At 41.0% G+C, this 27996-nt stretch overlaps 1 protein-coding gene across 2 annotated transcripts; it reads right to left on the minus strand.

Moving 5' to 3' along the window:
- LOC112242525 (interferon-induced GTP-binding protein Mx) lies at positions 1-27481 on the minus strand. Of its 2 annotated transcripts, XM_042320004.1 has the most exons (14): positions 27366-27481; positions 12703-12737; positions 12171-12352; positions 11496-11630; positions 9792-9946; positions 8842-8980; positions 8560-8758; positions 7995-8073; positions 7758-7880; positions 5634-5766; positions 5294-5452; positions 2492-2568; positions 1926-2144; positions 1-1155 (listed from the first exon to the last, which is right to left on the minus strand). In XM_042320004.1, the coding sequence occupies exons 2-14, from the start codon at positions 12723-12725 to the stop codon at positions 934-936; spliced, it is 1845 nt and encodes a 614-aa protein (XP_042175938.1). In that variant the 5' UTR covers positions 12726-12737; positions 27366-27481; the 3' UTR covers positions 1-933. The 2 variants fall into 2 exon arrangements, with proteins under 2 accessions (XP_042175938.1, XP_042175939.1); XM_042320005.1 differs by lacking the exon at positions 12703-12737 and having other exon boundaries at positions 27366-27468.
- Positions 27482-27996: the final 515 nt, after the last annotated feature.

Genomic DNA, 27996 nt, shown 5'->3' on the forward strand with positions numbered 1-27996 from the left:
TTGATTTAATTTGTCACTTTATATAATGTTATCAACCATCTTCACATATTTCCTCAGTACATTTTGAGATGAAAACATAAAACACAATGCAGATATGTGATGATACAACTGTCACATCATTTTCTTTTAAACACATTTTTGATCAAATGTAGAGATGCCCAACATATAAAATGTCCTGTATGCTGATAAAATGCAGGTATAATTATTGCAGGCTTTGTTGGCTACATCTCAGAATTTCTGCAATGACAAATTGTCAACCACAGTCTACTAATCTTGTCATTGGCCAGTCCAAGGTGATCCGCTTGTCATTGGCCAGTCCAAGGTGATCCGCTTGTCATTGGCCAGTCCAAGGTGATCCGCTTGTCATTGGCCAGTCCAAGGTGATCCGCTTGTCATTGGCCAGTCCAAGGTGATCCGCTTGTCATTGGCCAGTCCAAGGTGATCCGCTTGTCATTGGCCAGTCCAAGGTGATCCGCTTGTCATTGGCCAGTCCAAGGTGATCCGCTTGTCATTGGCCAGTCCAAGGTGATCCGCTTGTCATTGGCCAGTCCAAGGTGATCCGCTTGTCATTGGCCAGTCCAAGGTGATCCGCTTGTCATTGGCCAGTCCAAGGTGATCCGCTTGTCATTGGCCAGTCCAAGGTGATCCGCTTGTCATTGGCCAGTCAAAGACGAACCGCTTGGTCCCACAACCTTTTACGTTTCCGGCCGACCTCTGGTTTCTCCTGTAGGATTTCACTGGGGTCGTCTCTACAGCATCTCACTGATCTTAGCCAATCTTATACATTTGTTGAATAAAAATATACTAAATATATCTCATTTAAATAAATAGCATTTGGCCGAAAGTGACCTTTGCAACAATCTGCTTATACTTCTATAAATCGGTTTCATTTTCAAGATCTCTGAATATTGTAACTGACAAGACATCATCTACTCAGAGGCTGCTGATTTTGTCATTGGCCAGTAGAAGGCGATCCGCTTGGGCCTGCAACTTTGCACGATACTGTCCGATCTCTGAATCCTCCTGTAGGATGTTATCAGTGTCATCTCTGTGTAGCAGATCCAGCATTTCACTGCACACAATCTTGGCTGACTGCTTCAGGATGAAGTAACAGATCATCATGGGTACCTGGTCAGCCAGTCTTTGCACCACAATCTGCGAGAGAGGTGAGGTGGGATGGAGAGTGAGTGCTAGAAGTGATGAGATGGCCACAAGGCAACCAAAAGATTACCAAATGACAACAAAGACTCAGCAAGGTGAACATATAGACTTCACAGTTGGATAGGTCTGCAAAATGCAACATACCATAATGCAACCCTGCCACAACAATGTATTTTGGAAACAATTGTCTTAAAGTATTAATTAGAGATCTCATTGATGATGTCATGGATTCATTGTACAGGCTGGAGCAGAGCTATATAATGTACACTACCATTCAAAAGATTGGGGCCACTTAGAAATGTCCTTGTTTTTTGACATTTTTTTGTCCATTAAAATAACATTAAGTTGATCAGAAATACAGTGTAGACATTGTTAATGTTGTAAATGACTATTGTAGCTGGAAATATCTACAGAGGCGTACAGAGGCCCGTTATCAGCAACCATCACTCCTGGGTTCCAATGGCACGGTGTGTTAGCTAATTCAAGTTTATCATTTTAACAGGCTAATTGATCATTAGAAAACCCTTTTGCAATTATGTTAGCACAGCTGAAAACTGTTGTCCTGATTAAAGAAGCAATAAAACCGGCCTTCTTTAGTTAGTTGAGTGTCTGGAGCTTCAGCATTTGTGATGAGAAAGTGTGTGAGTTTGTCAATAAGCAAGCTACATAACATGACAGTTTTATGTTAGCTGCAGGTTTAGTAAATTAGATTTTATTTCTGGAACATTCCATACATACTGCACAGTAGATGTGTTGCATTGTACCTCATAGTATGCCTTGAGCAGCCCAGGGTACTTGCTCCTGGTGTCTTGCTCTTTGTCTTCTGCTATTTCCCCCTCCTCTAGAATATGTGTTCCCGTCTCGAGCATAACTTTGTTGAAGATTTCATCCTGTGTGTAGACCTGTATCTCCATCTCAAACTGCTCCATGATCCTCTCCTTCACTATGTTTGACTGCTTTTCCTGGATTGTTTCAATGTTTTTCTGAGTTCAAACAAAGATGAAGATTCCATGAAGACATAAAGAATCTTGGATGCAGGGAGGCAGTGGAATATTGTTACTGTTTCAGAACAAAGTTCAGTTCGACATGATCTAAGTGTCTGTTGATGTTTTCTTTTGAACAGTTCAAGCTACAATCCAACATGGGACAACATGTCAATTGTAATTCTTCATAAACATATATTGTGATTTTTAAGTGCTGCTTTGCCTCATGTTTCTCTCTCTTCTTGCTAGTGCCACTAACTAAGAATTCAATTTCAGCCTAAAATCACAACATAGAGAATTGTATGATTATCATGTCAGAGCGCTTAACAGTTTACAATTGTCATTACCTTTGAGACCAGATGAAGATAAGGATAATTCTTAAAGCTCTCTCTGGACAAATGATCAAATTGCTTCTGCACCATGTCTGAAAAACCAAAACAAATGTATTGGTAAAGAGATGTTAAGAGATAAATGTATTTGGTAAAGAGATGTTAAGAGAGAAATGTATTTGGCAAAGAGATGTTAAAAGAGACAAATGTATTGGTAAAGAGATGTTAAAAGAGACAAATGTATTGGTAAAGAGATGTTAAAAGAGACAAATGTATTGGTAAAGAGATGTTAAAAGAGACAAATGTATTGGTAAAGAGATGTTAAAAGAGACAAATGTATTGGTAAAGAGATGTTAAAAGAGACAAATGTATTGGTAAAGAGATGTTAAAAGAGACAAATGTATTGGCAAAGAGATGTTAAGAGATAAATGTATTTGGTAAAGAGATGTTAAAAGAGAAATGTATTTGGTAAATATATTCCAAATATATTCCAGTACACTGAAATGCCCTTCTTGCAAACTCTAAACCTAACAATAAAGTATTATAAAAATAACATCAAGTAGGACAAAAACACCAGAGAAATAAGAACACAAGTAAGTATATACAGGGACAGTTCCAGGGTCAGTAGTTATATACAGGGACAGTTCCAGGGTCAGTAGCTATATACAGGGACAATTCCAGGGTCAGTAGCTATATACAGGGACAGTTCCAGGGTCAGTAGCTATATACAGGGACAGTTCCAGGGTCAGTAGCTATATACAGGGACAGTTCCAGGGTCAGTAGCTATATACAGGGACAGTTCCAGGGTCAGTAGCTATATACAGGGTCAGTAGCTATATACAGGGACAGTTCCAGGGTCAGTAGCTATATACAGGGACAGTCCCTGGGTCAGTAGCTATATACAGGGTCAGTTCCAGGGTCAGTAGCTATATACAGGGTCAGTTCCAGGGTCAGTAGCTATATACAGGGACAGTTCCAGGGTCAGTAGCTATATACAGGGACAGTTCCAGGGTCAGTAGCTATATACAGGGACAGTTCCAGGGTCAGTAGCTATATACAGGGTCAGTAGCTATATACAGGGACTGTTCCAGGGTCAGTAGCTATATACAGGGTCAGTTCCAGGGTCAGTAGCTATATACAGGGTCAGTTCCAGGGTCAGTAGCTATATACAGGGACAGTCCCTGGGTCAGTAGTTATATATATGTACAGTTCCAGGGTCAGTAGCTATATACAGGGTCAGTAGCTATATACAGGGACAGTCCCTGGGTCAGTTCCAGGGTCAGTAGCTATATACAGGGTCAGTTCCAGGGTCAGTAGCTATATACAGGGACAGTCCCTGGGTCAGTAGTTATATATAGGTACAGTTCCAGGGTCAGTAGCTATATACAGGGACAGTTCCAGGGTCAGTAGCTATATACAGGGTCAGTTCCAGGGTCAGTAGCTATATACAGGGACAGTTCCAGGGTCAGTAGCTATATACAGGGACAGTTCCAGGGTCAGTAGCTATATACAGGGACAGTTCCAGGGTCAGTAGCTATATACATGGACAGTTCCAGGGTCAATTCCAGTACCATATGTACAATGTGAAGGGATACTGAATTGGTATGGTTAGATCCTGTATGTATAGTGGTAAGTTGACTAGGCATCAGGGTATATGATAAACAGAGTAGCATCTGTTTGTGTGTGTTTAGAGTCAGTATACATGTGTGTAGATGTTACGTGGTTGAGAAAATGAAGTGTGTGTGTGTGTGTGTGTGTTGGAGTGACAGTGTGTGCGTGTGTTTGATGGAATGACCGTGTGTGTGCATCTGTAGAGTTCTGACAGTGTGTGTGTGTGTGTGTGTGTGTGTGTGTGTGTGTGTGTATATGTTGGAGTGACAGCGTGCATAGAGTGCAAAGATACAAATAATTAAAGGGGTCAACTCTGATAGTCCGGTAGCCATTTTGTTATCTAGTTAGCAGTCTCATGGCTTGGGGATAGAAGACGTTCAGCAGCCGTTTGCTGTAGGGAAGAATAGAGAACAATCTATGGCTTGGATGGCTGGTGGCTGGGGCCTTTCACACCGCCTGATATAGATGTCCTGGATGGCAGGGAACTCTGCCCCAGTGAAGTACTGGGATGTCCGCACCTCTGTGAGGCCATACGATTCAGTATGGTGCTGTTGCCATACCAAGCAGTGATGCAGCTGGTCAAGATGCTCTCAATGGTGCAGCTGTATAACTTTGTTGAGGCTTTGAGGGCCCATGACAAAGTTTTTCAACCTCCTGAGGGGGTGCTGTCTCGCCTTCCTCATTACTGTGGGCATGTGTGGACCACTTTAACTCATTAGACTTTTGGACACTGAGGAACTTAATGCTCTCGACCTGCTCCACTTCAGCCCTGATGATGTGGTTGGGGGTGTGATTCACCAATACCTGCTTTCTTGGGTGTTGATGCTTAATATAATAGGCATGTTTGTCTTGTCATTCCTACCATAGAGACCCATGCATGATGTTCAATAAAGAGGCTGTACGCTAATAAACAGGAAGCAAGTACAGGGGGTGAATTTAATGAATAAACGAACATGAAACAAAATAAGAAACTTGATTAGCGTATAGACATGAAACACAGGAACAGAAACAATAATGCCTAAGGAAAGAACCAAAGGGAGTGACAGAAATAAGGGAGGTAATCAGGAAGGTGATGGAGTCCAGGTGAGTTTGAGGCGCAGGTGCGCGTAACGATGGTGACAGGTGTGCGTAATAATGAATAAACTGGTGACAACAAGCGCCAGAGGGGGAGAGATGGAGTAGACATGACCATGGGTTTTGGTCACTTACCTCTGATTTTCTGTAGTGTCGTCATGGCTGGTATCTTAAGTTTAGCCACTAGTTTCTGAACAACATGTTGAAATACCCTGTAGTTACTGAATCCTGGCAGCTCACTTCCCCTGTGCTCCTGATCATATTCATCCACCACTTGTTGCACTACTCTGTGGTCTAAATTCAGGAAAACAATGTTAATCATTTATTGGAGATTATAATCACTGTTGTATGACATAACTATTAGTAGTATAATAATTATATCAGTAAATATTCAGGATATTTAGAAACATAAATATTTATTGGTTATACATGGTATTGAGATGAGCAATACCCGGGCTATTCAAATTGTACCTACAGTTTGATTTGTCATTTTCCAAACATTTCATCCACTGTGTAAATTCCTTTCGCATGAGAACAAACAGATTCTCCTCAACGATAATATCCCCTTTGGACAGTTGGGTAATCTGCTCATTGAAATCTGTTATGACCTGAAGAAGGAAACATAACACAATGAAACAAACCTGTTAAAATGTTTCATATTTAGGTATTTTAGATGACTGTTTAATAAAATGCCTCCACAAGATCCATCCAACCTTACATCTTCTACTGATATTAAAACCTCTTACGGCTGCAATCCCGTTACCGGGATGATATGACAACAGCCAGTGAAAGTACAGGGCACCAAATTCAAAACAACAGAAATCCCATAATTAAAATTCCTCAAACATACCAGTATTTCACACCAATTTAAAGATACACTTCTTGTTAATCGCACCACAGTGTCCAATTTCAAATAGGCTTTACAGAAATGCACCACAAACGATTATGTTTGGTGAGTGCCTATTCACAGAAAAACACAGCCATTTTTTCAGCCAAAGAGAGGAGTCACAAAAAGCAGAAATAGAGATAAATTAATCACTAACCTTTGATGATCTTCATCAGATGACACTCATAGGACTTCATGTTATACAATATGTATGTTTTGTTCGATAAAGTTCATATTTATATCAAAGAATCTCAGTATACATAGGCGCGTTGTGTTCAGAAGTTCCAAAAACATCCAGTGATTTTGCAGAGAGCCACATTAATTTACAGAAAAACTTATCATAAATGTTGATGAAAATACAAGAATTATACATGGAACTTTATATAAACTTCTCCTTAATGCAACCGCTGTGTCAGATTTCAAAAAAACTTTAACGAAAAAGCAAACCATGCAATGATCTGAGTACAGCGCTCAGCGCCCAAACAAGCCATACAGATGTTGTGGTGTCAACAGAAGTCAGAAATAGCATTATAAATATTCACTTACCGTTGATGATCTTCATCAGAATGCACTCCCAGGAATCCCAGTTCCACAATAAATGTTTGTTTTGTTCGATAATGTCCATCATTTATGTCAAAATATCTCCTTTTGTTAGCGCGTTTGGTAAACAAATCAAAATTCATGACGCGCGTTCACTAAGAGCAGACAAAAAGTCAAAAAGGTCCGTAGAAACATGTCAAACGATGTATAGAATCAATCTTTAGGATGTTTTTAACATATATTTTCAATAATGTTCCAACTGGAGAATTCCTTTCTCAGTATAAATGCAATTGGACAGAGCTCGCTATCACGTGAACGCGCGAGACTGATCTCGTGGCTCTCCGGCAGACCTCTGACCCATTCCAGTCTCATTCGCCCCCACCTCACAGTAGAAGCATCAAACACGGTTCTAAAGACTGTTGACATCTAGTGGAAGCCTTAGTGCAACATGACCAATATCCCACTGTATCTTCAATAGGGAATGAGTTGAAAAACGACAAACCTCAGATTTCCCACATCCTGGTTAGATTTCTTCTCAGGTTTTTGCCTGCCATATGAGTTCTGTTATACTCACAGACATCATTCAAACAGTTTTCAAAACTTCAGAGTGTTATATATTCAAATATACTAATCATATGTATATCTTAGCTTCTGGAACTGAGTAGCAGGGAGTTTACTCTGGGCACCTTATTCATCCAAGCTACTCAATACTGCCCCCAGACATAAGAAGTTTAAACAAGAACTATCTTACAGTGGCTTGTCCAAGTGTTTTTGTAAATTCAGCTTTCAAGGTAAAGTATTGTTTAACCTGGTGACAAACATAATCAGGGGAAATTATGGAAGGAGAGTGGAGGAAGTGGAAGTGGAGAACATTTAAATGCTGTTTTATTTATCTTCTGGACAGTATGTTTACTCTTACACCTGTGTTGCAAATCTGACCAATCCAAATGGCAGAGGATGTGCAACAGAGCTGATGCCTTTACACCAAGTACCATTGCCCAAATTCTCTATAGAACATTCTACTGACAATTTACCAAACCAATGACAATAACACACCTGGACAACTGTGCAACAGTATGGCTTCCAACCCTCCATCATTCATTTTTATAGAAATGTTGTACAAAAGAAGAAGTTTACGAAGCTGAAAGACGGAAAGGTGAAAGATGTACTCACCTGAATGAGGTACTTCCTCTTCTCTTCAGGTTCAAGGGGAGGCCCGCCCTCTAATTTACTCAACGAATGCTTTACCTCCCCCAGCTGCTCCTTTATCTTCTCTGACATCTGGGGCAGATAAGTCTGACCAGGAGCAAACATACAAGTTAACTATTAATAGGTACCAGACCACATGTTTTCCAGTGTGCACTGGGTGTAAGGGGAACAGATAACCATAGGGTATGTGGTTGGACTAACCTTGATCTGTTTGAACAGTGCATTGCTGAGCTTGGTGGCTAGGCACTTGGTGGTTGCCTTCTCCTCACGCACGAGGGATCTATACATTGAACGGGAGAGAAATATAACAAACACAGTATTTCATCCCAAAAATTGTATAACGCCTCCAATGGTCATTCCACCACGGATATCTAATTAACATAATACAAAATACCATCAATGTCCATCTGTTTAAGCTAGAGATATCTAATTAACATAATAAATACCAAAAAATATGTCCATCTGTTTAAGCTAGAGATATGTGCTAAGCTAACGTATGGAATTGTTTTATGATTATACCAAGGATCATTTAGCCATTTGAATTTTGAATGTTAAAAAGTACAATATGCAGAAATGTAAGAGAAGGGAGGGGAGGAACTCTCATTCATCAACACTAAATGGAACTACTCTCAAAGGATATCTGGAAAAAGATTATCTTTCATAAAATTCTGAAACCCAAAGTTTGGGGCCCTGAACATTTTCAGATGTAAAGCCATCAAAAACAAAGATGCAAGTTTACTTAACACATGGCAAGAACACATGTTACCTGAAGTGCTCGTGATTTCGGAAGAATTCCAACTCCTCCTCAATCGCACAGGTTATTGACATGTTTTCATCAATTTGCTTTTGACCACGACATTTCACAATGACATAGCCCATACTGAGAAAGATGACTCTATTGTGGACAATTTCCAACACATTCTTCTCTGCTCCCGGGTCTATCAGGTCTGGCTTTGTCAGAATGGCTTGAAGACAAATGAAAAGGATTATGATAACTGCTTATATAAAAACACTATAGAAAAAATATATATATATATAATTTCTTTACCGAGAGTTCTTGTGCCATCAGGATCCATTTCTTGTGCCATTTTCAGGGCCTCTGTTGTTGCTATGTCAACATTACATGGTACCACCACCAAAATAATGGTTCTCTTATTCTTTATGAATTTCGTAATGAGATTATTGATCTAGTAAAAAAGTAAGAAGAATGTGACAAAGCAGTCAGGATTCAAGCCTTTGATCGAGTTATGTGATTAATCCACGAGAGGGTATCAGACCGCTTGTTACCGGGATATCGCCCTGTGTGGGGCACTTGGTAGGGCAGGAGATTAGAACCAGGTAGAGGGAGTGAAGGTTATGAGAGGGTATCAGACCGCTTGTTACCGGGATATCGCCCTGTGTGGGGCACTTGGTAGGGCAGGAGATTAGAACCAGGTAGAGGGAGAGAAGGTTATGAGAGGGTATCAGACCGCTTGTCACCGGGATATTGCCCTGTGTGGGGCACTTGGAAGGGCAGGAGATTAGAACCAGGTAGAGGGAGTGAGGGTTTAATAACTGACGGACATGAACCGGAACAGCGTCTGGACATAAACACAATGCGGACACAGGGAACACAACCAAGGAACAGACAGATATACAGGGGGTAATCAACAAAGTGAAGGAGTCCAGGTGAGTTCAATGAGCGCAGCTGCGCGTAATGTTGGTAACATGTTTGTAATGATGACGGGTAGCCTGGCGCCAGGGAGGGAGAGCGGGCGTGACAGCACTCTGTTCTTCATGGTTCTGACGCTCAACGTCAACACATTCAAAGTGCCTTTCACCAGAATCAACCATCATAGCTACATATGTACCTTGCTAGCAATTATGGTATAAAGTCTGTACACGTGGCTAAAACAATTCATCCTTAGTGAATCATGAGATGAGAACCAAGAGTCATGAGATAACCAAACAACGTACTGGACCAAGTCCAAAAGCTATACACTCTAACGACAGACTTACTTGGACTCCAATGTCTTCAGGTTGTCCTTTCACAGCCACCCTGGTGATCCCTGGTAAGTCAATCAGACTGAGGTCACACACCGTGGAGGATGTGATCTTTAGAGTGATCAGGTCTTCACATATCCCCACTCCCTTTCCAGCTAACGCGTTCTGAGCTGTTAAATCAATGGGAAAATATTGATGAGTTTATTGTTTGTTTGTTTGTCTGTCTTATACCCAGATAGAACTAATCTTATTATAATATACTGTATATTCTGTAGTTAAATTATAATAGATATGTCAATGTCAGTGGCAGTATGTGCCGTTTAAGATAAGGGAGAACAATATATATTTATGAGCATGGCCTTATTTCTATTACAGCCTATTGGATGACTGTCATTCATATTCCATTCACCCAGTTCAATGTAACTCTGATAGGTTTATGCTACTACATCATACTCATCATACTACAACCTAGCCTATGAATGAAAGCTTACAACGCAGGTGCAGATGTTGAGAGAATGTTTAGTAGTCAAGGTGACAGACACCGACACATTCAATACCATCTTACACACTCTTGCCTGCTACTCTTGCTAGCTGATCTAGGGTGTTATCATTAGTCCAACAGTTGCAAACGAGAGTTTCTATTGGACAAATTCAGGTATGTTTATCCTTGTTTTGTTTCCGTTTGCATCCGTTTAAGAAACATTTTTCAACAGAATTGGTGGAATGAAAACACCCCTGATCACACGCAATCACAGTTCAATTTCAGAGCAGCCAAATACAAACAGCATGATCCCTTTGATCATTGTATGTATACATCCTCCTCCCATCTACGCGCTCCCCTCCTCTCACGTTTACCCTTTGCTTGTGGACTTCAGTGCACAACACATCAGCTGTCTGTGACCAGATGAAAAAACCTTTCCAAGCCAAACCTTCAAATCAGCGCTACACACAGCCGACATCGTTGTCACCATATTATACCATCATGGTCAACATAGCTACTAGAGCTAACACGTTAGTCAACCTGATACAATCATGCAGTACAACATGCAGTACAACTGACTGAACACAACAGTGTTCAGTCAGCAGCAAGCAGTTTAGCAGTTACATAGGGAGGGAATCAGTGGCTAACAATTTATTAAACTTACCTTGACATGGAAGAGTTACTTCGTTGGATAGCCATAGCCATCACTCTCTGTTTGGGCCTGGTGTCTGAGTGGGCTAAACTAGCTAGCTAACTTTGCAAGCTAAGCAAGTGAAAGTGAAAATAATATGAAATATAGCTAGCTCTCTTTCTCTCTATTTCAATAACCTACTCGCCACATGTTATGTATTGCAGTGCTAGCTGTAGGATATGCACTCTGTAATATATTCATTCTCTGATCCTTTGATTGGGTGGACATAGGGCTAAATTTAGGATAGTTTTATTTAAATAAATATATGTTTTTAAATGTTTCTGAAATTCACTGAGGAGGATGGTCCTCCTCTTCCTCCTCTGAGGAGCCTCCTCTGGTTAATGTACAGTATAGAATAATATGTCTGTGTGTGTCTGTGTGTTTGTGTGTGTGTCTGTGTGTGTGTGTGTGTTTCTGTGGGTGTGTGTGTGTGTGTCTGTGTGTGTGTGTGTTTCTGTGGGTGTGTCTGTGGGTGTGTGTTTGTGTGTGTGTGTTTCTGTGGGTGTGTCTGTGGGTGTGTGTTTGTGTGTGTTCGTTCCCATCTTACCTTGTTCAACATGTCTAACAACTTCTGAAGGTTCGTCAAACTCAAAGACTTTCCCTCCGTATGAGATGACAGCCTCCCATTTCACTGTCCTGTCGTTACAGAGTTTAAGTAGCAGTGGGCACCTGGTGACAATACCTGGAAACAAGGAAGTACCAATGACAGATCATTATACTGTATTACAGAACAATCTAGACAATACAATATGACAGTACAGTCAACAATGGACCGGGACATGAATTTCATGATAAATATATAACTTCTGCAGGCTACAGACAACAAGGTTGCTCTAATGTTCAGAAAGCATGTCAGACATTTACAGTGTCTGAATAAATGGTTAGAAATCTCATGCACAGTTAACATTTTCTGTTGTAATCTAGAACGGTTCTAAACATTTCAGTAATGTCCGTGTCTCTGTGGTCCTATTGTACTGTCTGTTTCCTGACCTCGTCTATGGACAAGGACAGTGTGAAAACCTGCTTCAGGGTTGTTTACCTAGCCACTGGCATCAATCGCCAACTTCAGCATCTTCAAACCAAAAACGAGTCAATGCCCAAATCATGTCTAAGTTACACAACCACTTTCAGAGACTTTGGGTGATTTAGGAATGACACTTAAAATACTAATATTGATTTTAATAGTTTTTTTGTATGTTCAGAAAACAATACAGAATCTCACCAGTCCCTCTGGGCAGCGCCACCCCAGAAAGGGTCTCAAGCACAGAGCTCTTTCCTGAACTCTGGTCTCCCACCACAGCAATGGTTGGCAGTGGCAGCTCCTTATCTATCCCTATGGATCTCATGTAGTCTACTAAGTCTATGAAGGGCCGGACCTTCTCCGCCAGCTGGTCTTGGAACATACTGAGGGTATGTGAGGGGTACAAAACAATGCAATTCTTAATTGTTAGTTTGTTGATAGACATGCATGGCTAAAATCATTATTTTACACAGTTTTTCTAGATAGTAGTTAACTATCATTTGAACAACACGGGACGAGAGAATGTAACCCCCCCCCCCCAAAAAAAATATATATACTGCACCATGTGTAACAACATTTCACACAATTTACTGTATAAATAATCACCATCAACAATATTAGGATCATAGTATTGTGGTAGAGTGTAGTACAGAGTAGGACTGCAAGGGTGCAATAACAAGTGGAAAACTGAGGCCTTCATCCTTAAAAAAAGAAAACTGAATTCATGTCCCACCTCGGTCCATCATCATAAGACATGTCTCTCTTCCTCTGAAATAAAAGAGAATGAAAGCTAAACCATTTTGTTTGAAAATACAGAATAACAGCAATGTATCTGTATTTTGAACTGAAGTTATTATAATCTAAATCATAACATAAATATAACATAAGAGGAGATACATTCTCACATGCCCAGTTCAGAACCAATTTGCCAACTGAATATTGCCAACTGTAAAACACTGGGTATACCAAACATTAAGAACACCTTCCTGATGTTGAGTTGCTAGATGAGAATCTAGTAAAAAATGAAAGAGTAGGGCAGTAACTGAATAAGTAAAATCCTTGTATGATTTTAAACATTAGACTAGACTATTAGATTAGAATGTATTTATCCCCTAGGTCAATGTCTATTGGAGCAAAACTTGGTACACTATATATGCCTGTACAAAGGTTTGTGGACACCCCTTCAAATTCATGGATTCAGCTATTTCAGCCCCACCCATTGCTGACAGGTTTATAAAATCAAGCACACCGCCATGCAATCTCCATAGACAAACATCGGCAGAAGAATGGCTCATACTGAAGAGCTCGGTGACTTTCAACGTGCACACCGCCATGCAATCTCCATAGACAAACATCGTCAGTAGAATGGCCCATACTGAAGAGCTCGGTGACTTTCAACGTGCACACCGCCATGCAATCTCCATAGACAAACATCGGCAGTAGAATGGCCCATACTGAAGAGCTCGGTGACTTTCAACGTGCACACCGCCATGCAATCTCCATAGACAAACATCGGCAGTAGAATGGCCCATACTGAAGAGCTCGGTGACTTTCAACGTGCACACCGCCATGCAATCTCCATAGACAAACATTGGCAGAAGAATGACCTTACTGAAGAGCTCAGTGACTTTCAACGTGCACACCGACATGCAATCTCCATAGACAAACATCGGCAGAAGAATGGCCCATACTGAAGAGCTCAGTGACTTTCAACGTGCACACCGCCATGCAATCTCCATAGACAAACATTGGCAGAAGAATGACCTTACTGAAGAGCTCAGTGACTTTCAACGTGCACACCGCCATGCAATCTCCATAGACAAACATTGGCAGAAGAATGACCTTACTGAAGAGCTCAGTGACTTTCAACGTGCACACCGCCATGCAATCTCCATAGACAAACATTTTTCAGAAGAATGACCTTACTGAAGAGCTCAGTGACTTTCAACGTGCACACCACCATGCAATCTACATAGACAAACATCGGCAGTAGAATGGCCCATACTGAAGAGCTCGGTGACTTTCAACGTGGCACCGTCATAGAAAGCCACCTTTCCAAGCAAGTTAAGACAAACCAGTTCGTCAAAGATGTGTCCTAAGATCAGCCAATAGCCGTTGTATATTCGCCATATACCACACCTAAATCGGGCCTCATTGCTTTAATCATAGCAGTCAAAAACAATTAAAATGGACATTGATGGAAAATGTTTTGGTGAGTTTAATAAAGTTAAATTATATTTTCTATCAGAACATATTCTTAAACTCGCAAGTATTATTATTTTGATGGAAAACCAAATGTATCTTCTTAGCCTACAGTACATCGTTGCTAATTCCGTCGACATTCCTTCTGTATTCGCTCAATAACATTATGAAAAAATTGTTTCAACTATTTTATTACCTATATTTAACAACAAATTCTCATTTTCAATGACAGCCTAGGAACAGTGGGTTAACTGCCTTGTTCAGTGGCAGTTTGACAGATTTGTACCTTGTCAGCTCAGAGATTCGACCTTGCAACCTTTCAGTTACTAGTCCAACGCTCTAACGACTAGGCTACGCTTTCTCTTATATTTCTAAGAGGATGTTCTTTTCCAAAAAAAAAAAAAATCGGTTTGATTTTTTCTTTGGATTTTCTCCTACCTATCTATTGTGTTATATTCTCGTACATTTGTAAAAAAAATTCTACAGTGTATTTTCTTCCCAATGGTACCAATAATATGCATATCCTGGCTTCAGGGCCTGAGCTACAGGCAGAAATGGAGAACAAAGGGGCCTATCCCTAAGAAGTTTTAACATTGTTTGTGAATGATAGATCCTCAGTATTTGAAAAGTCCAATACTCCCGGCCTCGATAATCACCAAGTCTAGGGGTGAAAGAGCAAAATATCATGATCTGCTGATCCCATATATCCAGTGCCCATTTGACACACAAAAAAAAAAACAGCTGTCTATCCCCAGCTCACTGGCGCAGGAAACTCTGAGGTGCACGGAAAAGGCTAGTTGATATAATGTTGCAAGTTCGCTAGTAAAAGCACAAGTCAAGTCAGACAGGCGGAGTAGAGAGATGCATGTGTTTGAAATAACCAGAATTTTCATCAGGATATTTTCTACTGTTCATATTTGTGACCCGATTCAGGAAACTAGGCCTCAAGACACTTCACAGGAGAGCCGTTTGAATGTAAAAAATTTGGGGTCTCTCTTTGGGGTATTGTCTATTTGGGGTCTCTCTTTGGGGTATTGTCTATTTGGGGTCTCTCTTTGGGGTATTGTCTATTTGGGGTCTCTCTTTGGGGTATTGTCTATTTGGGGTCTCTCTTTGGGGTATTGTCTATTTGGGGTCTCTCTTTGGGGTATTGTCTATTTGGGGTCTCTCTTTGGGGTATTGTCTATTTGGGGTCTCTTTTGGGGTATTGTCTATTTGGGGTCTCTCTTTGGGGTATTGTCTATTTGGGGTCTCTCTTTGGGGTATTGTCTATTTGGGGTCTCTCTTTGGGGTATTGTCTATTTGGGGTCTCTTTTTGGGGTATTGTCTATTTGGGGTCTCTCTTTGGGGTATTGTCTATTTGGGGTCTCTCTTTGGGGTATTGTCTATTTGGGGTCTCTCTTTGGGGTATTGTCTATTTGGGGTCTCTCTTTGGGGTATTGTCTATTTGGGGTCTCTTTTTGGGGTATTGTCTATTTGGGGTCTCTCTTTGGGGTATTGTCTATTTGGGGTCTCTCTTTGGGGTATTGTCTATTTGGGGTCTCTCTTTGGGGTATTGTCTATTTGGGGGGGGGCAGAAAGACCTTCTCGAACATGTGACCTTTCATGGGCCTTAATAACAAACATGTATGCCATCAGTAAATACGAATTAAATTGTTAAATTACGAGCCCAGTTGGTTAAGCCACAGAAAAAGCAAAACGACCTTCCCACTAGCCATGATTGGCTGAGGTTATGAATGGGCTGGACATGCCGAGAGAGGAGTTCAGATTAGTCTGCCATATTGAAGGCCTCTGTCTATTTGAGCTTGTCAGTCTGTGTTAGTAATCCTGGCCAACACAGTTTTTTTTAATGTATTGTGTAGTGGAGCTGCATAAGTGTTGCTCTCCACGTTCTGGAGGTTCAAGTTTTGAAATCAGTGGAATTAGAGTATGATAGCTAAAGAGATGGAGAAAACACCTGTGTCCGGCTTACATCTTCAAACTAAGAGCAACCGTGGTATTGCATTCCTGACAGGGAGATGCGTCCGTGGTATTGCATTCCTGACAGGGAGATGCGTCCGTGGTATTCCTGACAGGGAGATGCGTCCGTGGTATTCCTGACAGGGAGATGCGTCCGTGGTATTCCTGACAGGGAGATGCGTCCGTGGTATTCCTGACAGGGAGATGCGTCCGTGGTATTCCTGACAGGGAGATGCGTCCGTGGTATTGCATTCCTGACAGGGAGATGCGTCCGTGGTATTCCTGACAGGGAGATGCGTCCGTGGTATTGCATTCCTGACAGGGAGATGCGTCCGTGGTATTCCTGACAGGGAGATGCGTCCGTGGTATTCCTGACAGGGAGATGCGTCCGTGGTATTCCTGACAGGGAGATGCGTCCGTGGTATATTCCTGACAGGGAGATGCGTCCGTGGTATTCCTGACAGGGAGATGCGTCCGTGGTATTCTGACAGGGAGATGCGTCCGTGGTATTCCTGACAGGGAGATGCGTCCGTGGTATTCCTGACAGGGAGATATGGTATTCCTGACAGGGAGATGCGTCCGTGGTATTCCTGACAGGGAGATGCGTCCGTGGTATTCCTGACAGGGAGATGCGTCCGTGGTATTCTTGACAGGGAGATGCGTCCGTGGTATTCCTGACAGGGAGATGCGTCCGTGGTATTCCTGACAGGGAGATGCGTCCATCTTGCATCATGATGTATACACCTATTTGAGATATTACGTTTCTAATTTTGACAGAAAAGTGGTTTAATTTCACGCTAAAGTGTACTACAGCTAGCTAGCTAACGTTACTACAGCTAGCTAGCTAACGTTACTACAGCTAGCTAGCTAACGTTAGCTGGCTGGCTCCCTAGCGGACTTTATTATTTGTTTCCCAGAGCCGCTTGCTATTCTAGTTAGAGCCTAATGTTAGCTAGCTAACATTGAACATGGTTGGTTAGCTGCCAGCAATGTGGCATTGTTGGAACGTTGTTCATTGTTGTTTAACTAGCTAACGTTAGCTGGCTGGCTCCCTAGTGGACGTTATTATTTGTTGCCCAGAGCCACTTGCTATTCTAGTTAGAGCCTAACGATAGGCATTGTTGGCACTTTGTTCATTGTTGGCACTTTGTTCATTGTTGTATAATTAGCTAACGTTATCTGGCTGGCTCGTTAGCTAACATTACGTGTGTACAACACCCATTGAATATGGCCGGTGTCACTAAAAGTCTGCTTAAAAAGAGTAATGCAATTGTTGACATGCAGAGCTGGTCAGGCTGTTTTAATGTTATCCAGAGGTAAACAAATCATCGGCCAGAGCGTCAAGGCCACGAAAACTAAACGAGATGGGTGGGACTAAAGCTTAAGAGGGTGTGAACGATGCTGAATGGGTGTAGACAAAGAAGAGCTGTTCATTAGATACCAAAAAATTCTAAGGGGATTTTTCAAAAAAATGTAGATTGACAAGTTGATCAACTGTCACGTTCTGACCATAGTTCTTTTGTATTTTCTTTGTTTTAGTGTGGTCAGGGCGTGAGTTGGGTGGGCAGTCTATGTTTTCTGTTTCTATGTGGGGTTTCTTGTTTGGCCTGATATGGTTCTCAATCAGAGGCAGGTGTTAGTCACTGTCTCTGATTGGGAACCATATTTAGGTAGCCTGTTTTCTGTTGGGGTTTGTGAGTGGTTGTTTTCAGTCTTTTTTTGTGTCTGCACCAGATAAAACTGTTTCGGTTGTTGTTTTGTCATTTGAGGTGTTCAGTTTTTTAAAATGATTATTAAATTAAGATGAACACTAACCACGCTGCGCTTTGGTCCACTCCTTCTTTCACCGTCTACAACCGTTACATCAACTTTCAAAGCAGAATTACGTTCCCATTGTTCCTCACATGCAGTGTATGTTATATCATTTTGTAGCTCTGAGTCTGAGTCAATGTAAAAAACACCATTTCACATTTTACTACATAAGACCGAATCCAGTGGGTTGAGTCACATTTGTCAGTTTTAGGCCTATGTATTTTACTTAGTTGATGATGCAAGGTCCAGGCCTACTGTTGCTCCTATTGGCTATCTCTGAGTTCCATGCTTCTATTTCTTCACAGTGTATCCATGTGTCAATATGCCAGAGGCTGGTGCTCACGCCGTAGTTGTATTTAAACTTTTAGATTTTTATCACTTCACTTCAGATTTTTATGATTAACCACGTAACAATGATTTTGAGAAAGGGAAACGTTCAGTTTGAAATGAAACTGTTCCATGAAAATAAGAATATAAAAATAAATCATCACTGGCACGTATGATGGGTACAAATAGTAGGATAAGTTGTAAGCTTGCCCAAACTTGAAATTCACAAGTTGCTTATTACACCAGCAGAAAGCGCGTGCACACAAATCCCGTGAAAAACATGTCCGCCTAGGGAAAACAAAGGCCCGTCCAACTGATTGGTTCTGGCTCCGGTCCTGGTTAATTCTATCAAGACACGAGAAGCGCGCATGACAAGGACAGCTTGAGCGTATCTGATTGGTTGGGCTAAGCATGAATAGTCATTGAAAATTGTAAAAATATCTCCTACTAGATTTCCATTAAGGTAAGAAGAGAAAATTACGGTTAATGTAGCTATTATGTCATCCATTTTAGTCTGATTAATATTGTAAGGCAAAATATTGTGCTTGTGCTACAATGCGATGTTGACGCATGGTTATTTTTCATACATTTTTAACCTATAGCATTAATTATTGAAATTGACACAAACATGAACTTATGGCTTTGGCCCTGTCCGGGGGTGTCCTCGGATGAGGCCACAGTGTCTCCTGATCCCTCCTGTCTCAGCCTCCAGTATTTATGCTGCAGTAGTTTGTGTCGGGGGGCTAGGGTCAGTTTGTTATATCTGGAGTACTTCTCCTGTCCTATTCGGTGTCCTGTGTGAATTTAAGTGTGCTCTCTCTAATTCTCTCTTTCTCCCTTTCTTTCTCTCTCTCGGAGGACCTGAGCCCTAGGACCAGGCCTCAGGACTACCTGACATGATGACTCCTTGCTGTCCCCAGTCCACCTGGCCATGCTGCTGCTCCAGTTTCAACTGTTCTGCCTTATTATTATTGGACCATGCTGGTCATCTATGAACATTTGAACATCTTGGCCATGTTCTGTTATAATCTCCACCCGGCACAGCCAGAAGAGGACTGACCACCCCACATAGCCTGGTTCCTCTCTAGGTTTCTTCCTAGGTTTTGGCCTTTCTAGGGAGTTTTTCCTTGCCACCGTGCTTCTACATCTGCATTGCTTGCTGTTTGGGGTTTTAGGCTGGGTTTCTGTACAGCACTTTGAGATATCAGCTGATGTACGAAGGGCTATATGAATACATTTGATTTGATTTGATTTGATGGCTGATAGTACATTTGTTGAAAGTTAGTAGCATTACAAACCAGAAAAATTGAGGCAAGAAAAAATATTCTACACTTCTTACCAGCTGATAGTTCTGTCCCAAGTCTGTGTTACTCCATCCCTACTGACAGATACAAGAGTAACAGTAGTTCTGTCCCATGTCTGTGTTACTCCATCCCTACTGACAGATACAACAGTAACAGTAGTTCTGTCCCAAGTCTGTGTTACTCCATCCCTACTGACAGATACAACAGTAACAGTAGTTCTGTCCCAAGTCTGTGTTACTCCATCCCTACTGACAGATACAACAGTAACAGTAGTTCTGTCCCATGTCTGTGTTACTCCATCCCTACTGACAGATACAACAGTAACAGTAGTTCTGTCCCATGTCTGTGTTACTCCATCCCTACTGACAGATACAACAGTAACAGTAGTTCTGTCCCAAGTCTGTGTTACTCCATCCCTACTGACAGATACAACAGTAACAGTAGTTCTGTCCCATGTCTGTGTTACTCCATCCCTACTGACAGATACAACAGTAACAGTAGTTCTGTCCCAAGTCTGTGTTACTCCATCCCTACTGACAGATACAACAGTAACAGTAGTTCTGTCCCATGTCTGTGTTACTCCATCCCTACTGACAGATACAACAGTAACAGTAGTTCTGTCCCAAGTCTGTGTTACTCCCTCCCTACTGACAGATACAACAGTAACAGTAGTTCTGTCCCAAGTCTGTGTTACTCCATCCCTACTGACAGATACAACAGTAACAGTAGTTCTGTCCCAAGTCTGTGTTACTCCATCCCTACTGACAGATACAACAGTAACAGTAGTTCTGTCCCATGTCTGTGTTACTCCATCCCTACTGACAGATACAACAGTAACAGTAGTTCTGTCCCAAGTCTGTGTTACTCCATCCCTACTGACAGATACAACAGTAACAGTAGTTCTGTCCCAAGTCTGTGTTACTCCATCCCTACTGACAGATACAACAGTAACAGTAGTTCTGTCCCATGTCTGTGTTACTCCATCCCTACTGACAGATACAACAGTAACAGTAGTTCTGTCCCAAGTCTGTGTTACTCCATCCCTACTGACAGATACAACAGTAACAGTAGTTCTGTCCCAAGTCTGTGTTACTCCATCCCTACTGACAGATACAACAGTAACAGTAGTTCTGTCCCATCCCTACTGACAGATACAACAGTAACAGTAGTTCTGTCCCAAGTCTGTGTTACTCCTCCCTACTGACAGATACAACAGTAACAGTAGTTCTGTCCCAAGTCTGTGTTACTCCATCCCTACTGACAGATACAACAGTAACAGTAGTTCTGTCCCAAGTCTGTGTTACTCCATCCCTACTGACAGATACAACAGTAACAGTAGTTCTGTCCCATGTCTGTGTTACTCCATCCCTACTGACAGATACAACAGTAACAGTAGTTCTGTCCCAAGTCTGTGTTACTCCTCCCTACTGACAGATACAACAGTAACAGTAGTTCTGTCCCAAGTCTGTGTTACTCCATCCCTACTGACAGATACAACAGTAACAGTAGTTCTGTCCCAAGTCTGTGTTACTCCATCCCTACTGACAGATACAACAGTAACAGTAGTTCTGTCCCATGTCTGTGTTACTCCATCCCTACTGACAGATACAACAGTAACAGTAGTTCTGTCCCAAGTCTGTGTTACTCCATCCCTACTGACAGATACAACAGTAACAGTAGTTCTGTCCCAAGTCTGTGTTACTCCATCCCTACTGACAGATACAACAGTAACAGTAGTTCTGTCCCATGTCTGTGTTACTCCATCCCTACTGACAGATACAACAGTAACAGTAGTTCTGTCCCAAGTCTGTGTTACTCCATCCCTACTGACAGATACAACAGTAACAGTAGTTCTGTCCCAAGTCTGTGTTACTCCATCCCTACTGACAGATACAACAGTAACAGTAGTTCTGTCCCATCCCTACTGACAGATACAACAGTAACAGTAGTTCTGTCCCAAGTCTGTGTTACTCCATCCCTACTGACAGATACAACAGTAACAGTAGTTCTGTCCCATGTCTGTGTTACTCCATCCCTACTGACAGATACAACAGTAACAGTAGTTCTGTCCCAAGTCTGTGTTACTCCATCCCTACTGACAGATACAACAGTAACAGTAGTTCTGTCCCAAGTCTGTGTTACTCCATCCCTACTGACAGAAACAACAGTAACAGTAGTTCTGTCCCATGTCTGTGTTACTCCATCCCTACTGACAGATACAACAGTAACAGTAGTTCTGTCCCATGTCTGTGTTACTCCATCCCTACTGACAGATACAACAGTAACAGTAGTTCTGTCCCAAGTCTGTGTTACTCCATCCCTACTGACAGATACAACAGTAACAGTAGTTCTGTCCCAAGTCTGTGTTACTCCATCCCTACTGACAGATACAACAGTAACAGTAGTTCTGTCCCAAGTCTGTGTTACTCCATCCCTACTGACAGATACAACAGTAACAGTAGTTCTGTCCCAAGTCTGTGTTACTCCATCCCTACTGACAGATACAACAGTAACAGTAGTTCTGTCCCAAGTCTGTGTTACTCCATCCCTACTGACAGATACAACAGTAACAGTAGTTCTGTCCCAAGTCTGTGTTACTCCATCCCTACTGACAGATACAACAGTAACAGTAGTTCTGTCCCAAGTCTGTGTTACTCCATCCCTACTGACAGATACAACAGTAACAGTAGTTCTGTCCCAAGTCTGTGTTACTCCATCCCTACTGACAGATACAACAGTAACAGTAGTTCTGTCCCAAGTCTGTGTTACTCCATCCCTACTGACAGATACAACAGTAACAGTAGTTCTGTCCCAAGTCTGTGTTACTCCATCCCTACTGACAGATACAACAGTAACAGTAGTTCTGTCCCAAGTCTGTGTTACTCCATCCCTACTGACAGATACAACAGTAACAGTAGTTCTGTCCCAAGTCTGTGTTACTCCATCCCTACTGACAGATACAACAGTAACAGTAGTTCTGTCCCAAGTCTGTGTTACTCCATCCCTACTGACAGATACAACAGTAACAGTAGTTCTGTCCCAAGTCTGTGTTACTCCATCCCTACTGACAGATACAACAGTAACAGTAGTTCTGTCCCAAGTCTGTGTTACTCCATCCCTACTGACAGATACAACAGTAACAGTAGTTCTGTCCCAAGTCTGTGTTACTCCATCCCTACTGACAGATACAACAGTAACAGTAGTTCTGTCCCAAGTCTGTGTTACTCCATCCCTACTGACAGATACAACAGTAACAGTAGTTCTGTCCCAAGTCTGTGTTACTCCATCCCTACTGACAGATACAACAGTAACAGTAGTTCTGTCCCAAGTCTGTGTTACTCCATCCCTACTGACAGATACAACAGTAACAGTAGTTCTGTCCCAAGTCTGTGTTACTCCATCCCTACTGACAGATACAACAGTAACAGTAGTTCTGTCCCAAGTCTGTGTTACTCCATCCCTACTGACAGATACAACAGTAACAGTAGTTCTGTCCCAAGTCTGTGTTACTCCATCCCTACTGACAGATACAACAGTAACAGTAGTTCTGTCCCAAGTCTGTGTTACTCCATCCCTACTGACAGATACAACAGTAACAGTAGTTCTGTCCCAAGATGTCTGTGTTACTCCATCCCTACTGACAGATACAACAGTAACAGTAGTTCTGTCCCAAGTCTGTGTTACTCCATCCCTACTGACAGATACAACAGTAACAGTAGTTCTGTCCCAAGTCTGTGTTACTCCATCCCTACTGACAGATACAACAGTAACAGTAGTTCTGTCCCAAGTCTGTGTTACTCCATCCCTACTGACAGATACAACAGTAACAGTAGTTCTGTTCCCGGTCTATTTAATTTTGACTCATTTACCCTAGAAATGACATTACAGTTGCTCATGACATTTATAAGTTGGTTGTCATAAAATATGGTGTCTCTAGCTCTATCGATTTCTGTGTAATTAGGAAAATAACTTAAGTGTTACTTTCGTCCCGGTACTCTCCTACCTCATTTTCCAACTTATTGAGTCTAGTAAATCAAACCTTTTAGACTTCAATAATCCAACCAGTTGTTTAAGGACTTCAAGGCAACAGAAGATTTAGACTTAGAGCTCAACGACCTTTCAGAATGTGAATACAGTAACTGACTGTTGATTGAGACTACTGTTGATACAAATATTAAAGGTTAACCTATTTAATGATAACTATGGTAGAGATAATAAAGGTTAAACTATTTAATGATAACTATGGTAGAGATAATAAAGGTTAACCTATCTAGTAATAACTTCATAAATGATATTGAATATCCATAGTCAGGGGAGCAACTTTGTTTTACGTTTTTTTATCCAAACGGTCTAGCGACCGCTCGGAGCATTCCGCATTTTCCTGAAGCACACCGTTGCCTAGTTTTTTATCACATTCCAATGATGGGCTCCAGAGTGCAGCGTTCTAAGGCACTGCATCGCAGTGTAAGAGGAGTCACTTCGGGCCCTGGTTAGAAAATAGGCTACATCACATCCGGCCGTGATTGGGAGTCCCATGGAGTGGCACACAAGTGGCCCAGCGTCGTCCGGGGAAGGCCGTCATTGTAAATACGATTTTGTTCATAACTGACTTGCCTAGTTAATTGAAGGTTTAATAAAATAACTTTTTTTAAACTCTGGGGGACAAAAATGCAATTTCAGAATGTGGGTTGGGACATGTCCCCCCATCCCCAGTGACAGGTCTGCCCCTGTCCATTGCCAAAGACCCACAACCAAGGTCCCAAATGTGGTTCAGGAATACTGAGTATTGATGGAGAAAAGTGGGGAAGACCCACATTAACATGCATTGGCCGATCTAAACCTAATATAGGAGTGACTATAATAACAAGGCTTATTGAAGGGCAATGGGTTTCACTGAATTTCAGACAGACAGCAAATGTTCTGCATCGTAACAATGTCATAACACTGTCATAACACTGTCATAACACTGTCATAACACTATCATAACACTATCATAACACTATCATAACACTATCATAACACTGTCATAACACTGTCATAACACTGTCACAACACTGTCATAACACTATCATAACACTATCATAACACTGTCATAACACTATCATAACACTGTCATAACAATGTCATAACACTGTCATAACACTATCATAACACTGTCATAACACTATCATAACACTGTCATAACACTATCATAACACTGTCATAACACTATCATAACACTATCATAACACTGTCATAACACTATCATAACACTGTCATAACACTGTCATAACACTATCATAACACTATCATAACACTGTCATAACACTATCATAACACTGTCATAACACTATCATAACACTGTCATAACACTGTCATAACACTATCATAACACTGTCATAACACTGTCATAACACTATCATAACACTGTCATAACACTGTCATAACACTGTCATAACACTGTCATAACACTATCATAACACTGTCATAACACTGTCATAACACTGTCATAACACTGTCATAACACTATCATAACACTATCATAACACTATCATAACACTATCATAACACTGTCATAACACTGTCATAACACTGTCACAACACTGTCATAACACTATCATAACACTATCATAACACTGTCATAACACTATCATAACACTATCATAACACTATCATAACACTATCATAACACTATCATAACACTGTCACAACACTGTCATAACACTATCATAACACTGTCACAACACTGTCATAACACTATCATAACACTGTCACAACACTGTCATAACACTGTCATAACACTGTCATAACACTGTCATAACACTGTCATAACACTATCATAACACTGTCATAACACTATCATAACACTGTCATAACACTATCATAACACTATCATAACACTGTCATAACACTGTCATAACACTATCATAACACTGTCATAACACTATCATAACACTGTCATAACACTATCATAACACTGTCATAACACTGTCATAACACTATCATAACACTGTCATAACACTGTCATAACACTATCATAACACTGTCATAACACTGTCATAACACTGTCATAACACTGTCATAACACTATCATAACACTATCATAACACTGTCATAACACTGTCATAACACTGTCATAACACTATCATAACACTGTCATAACACTGTCATAACACTGTCATAACACTGTCATAACATAATAGGTCCACTACATAATAGGTCCACTATTATGCTGCGTTATAAGGTATCAGGCTGTGGATGTGAGCTGTCATAACACTATCATAACATCATAATAGGTCCACTATTATGCTGTGTTATAAGGTATCAGGCTGTGGGTGTGAGCTGTCATAAGCTGTCATAAGCTGTCATAACACTATCATAACATCGTAATAGGTCCACTATTATGCTGCGTTATAAGGTATCAGGCTGTGGGTGTGAGCTGTCATAAGCTGTCATAAGGCTAGAAAATACAGCAATATCTTTGTCATAACACGATCATGACATATTTATGTCCGTTTATGACATGTGTTATGAACCTTTATGACATGTTCAAATAAACTGTTAGCAAAAATGTTGTTAAACAATTTCTCCAATTACCAATCAAATGTCCAGCGTACATGTACATTTTCAATACTTTGATTTAAATAGTAGCTAAGAAAATGATCTGGACATTTCTGACAAGTTATAAATGGCTCTCTAAGGTATAAAATGACTGCCATGAGAAGAGTAAAACTGGTGATGCACTCTCCAATATTATTCTACTATTACAACATTCAAGAATAAGTTGAAAGCCAGACTGAGTTAATAAAAATAAATGAACTCCTCCACCGACCGCCCCGCCCCACAGTTTGGAATGCACCAGTGGTGGAATAAGTTCCCCATTGTCCTACTTGAGTAAAAGTTTAGATTCCTTAATAGAAAGTTACTCAGTGGAATGTAACTCACCCAGTAAAATACTACTTGAGTAAAAGTCTAAAAGTATTTGGTTCTATATATACTTACGTATCAAAAGTAAATGTAATTGCTAAAATATACTTTAGTATCAAAAGTAAAAGTATGAATAATTTAAAATTCCTTATTTTAAGCACAGCAGATACATTTTAAAAACAAGAAAATGGTTGTATGGATAGCCAGGGGTACACTCCAACACTCAGACATCATTTACAAAAGATGCATGTCTGTTTAGTGAGTCCCCCAGATCAGAGGCAGAATGGATGACCGTGTGTTGTTTTGATAAGTGCGTGAATTGGACCATTTTACTGTCCTGATAAGCATTCAAAATGTAACGAGTACTTTTGGGTTGTCAGGTAAAATGTATGGAGTAAAAAGTACATTATTTTCTTTAGGAATGTTCTGAAGTAAAAGTAAAAGTTGTCAAAAATATAAATAGTGAAGTACAGATACCCAAACAGCAACTAAAGTACTATTTTAAAGTAGTTTTACTTAAGTACTGGAAATCACTGGAATAAATGTGGTCCATTATTTCTACAGTTTCATTTGGTTTTAGTCCTTTCAATGTCGATTGAGGTAACCCTGCCTTAGATGATAACAACACCACCTCCAATGGAACTGAACAGAGTTAAGGATTCTTAGGGGTTCTTAAACTTTTTCAGCTAGAGACCCAAATTAGAAACTGACCGTCATCCCATGACCCAAATCATCCTCCAGAGACTCAAATTAGGAAGAAATAGTGTGCGATTATATATTTATTTTATATAACTTGCGACTCACCTCTCACTCGCTCACGGCCCACTTTGGATCCCGACCTATAGTTTAAGAAACCCTGATCTTGTCCATTTAAATGCACACTTACCTTGAAATCGTTGACACTTTCAGACAAGCAGGTTGTGCGTTGAGCCAGGGTCACAGAGCAGTACAGGTCTACAGCTTGAGTCTATCACCTTTCATGTAAAGCAAAATGAAAGTGAAACGTTTTGATGGTCCATTCTGGGAAATCACACCATTATTCTGAATCTGTTACACAGTGCCTAATCACATCTCAGATACAACCTCATTGGTTCTTAAGGGTCACATGATTTCCCACAAAGTCAAATGAAGTCCAGGTAGTTTCTCAAAGTGCAGACTAACACAGATAGACACAATAAAACGGATGACATCCCACTGTGGATGTAATAGACTTTACAATGGGGGAATGTTTCCACTGCACAGCCTAACCTATGGATTGTGTCCCCATGAAATGGGATATCTCCTCAGTGACATTCACAGGACACAACTGTGTAGAGTTTACACAAATTCTAGCGTTTTAGCTGCAGGACTTTGACTGTGAGAAATCAGCTCACTACACAGCCTAAAGTGCATATTGAACATACAGATTGGACTATACAGTGTAAACTAGAGATTGTGCATTCATGAAATGGGTATCAGCCTACTCAGTGACACTCACAGAACTATGGGGCAGCAGGGTAACCTAGTGGTTAGAGTGT

The sequence above is a fragment of the Oncorhynchus tshawytscha genome, linkage group LG03, assembly GCF_018296145.1.
Source record: "Oncorhynchus tshawytscha isolate Ot180627B linkage group LG03, Otsh_v2.0, whole genome shotgun sequence".
Classification (NCBI taxonomy): domain Eukaryota; kingdom Metazoa; phylum Chordata; class Actinopteri; order Salmoniformes; family Salmonidae; genus Oncorhynchus; species Oncorhynchus tshawytscha.

Coding starts and splice junctions, on each gene's coding strand:
- LOC112242525 (XM_042320004.1), bottom strand. CDS start 12,725: ATGTCTTATGATGATGGACCGAG. Junction 7,881..7,994: donor CACTGTTCAAACAGATCAAG/GTTAGTCCAACC, acceptor GCTCCTGGTCAG/ACTTATCTGCCCCAGATGTC. Junction 2,569..5,293: donor GACACTACAGAAAATCAGAG/GTAAGTGACCAA, acceptor TTGGTTTTTCAG/ACATGGTGCAGAAGCAATTT.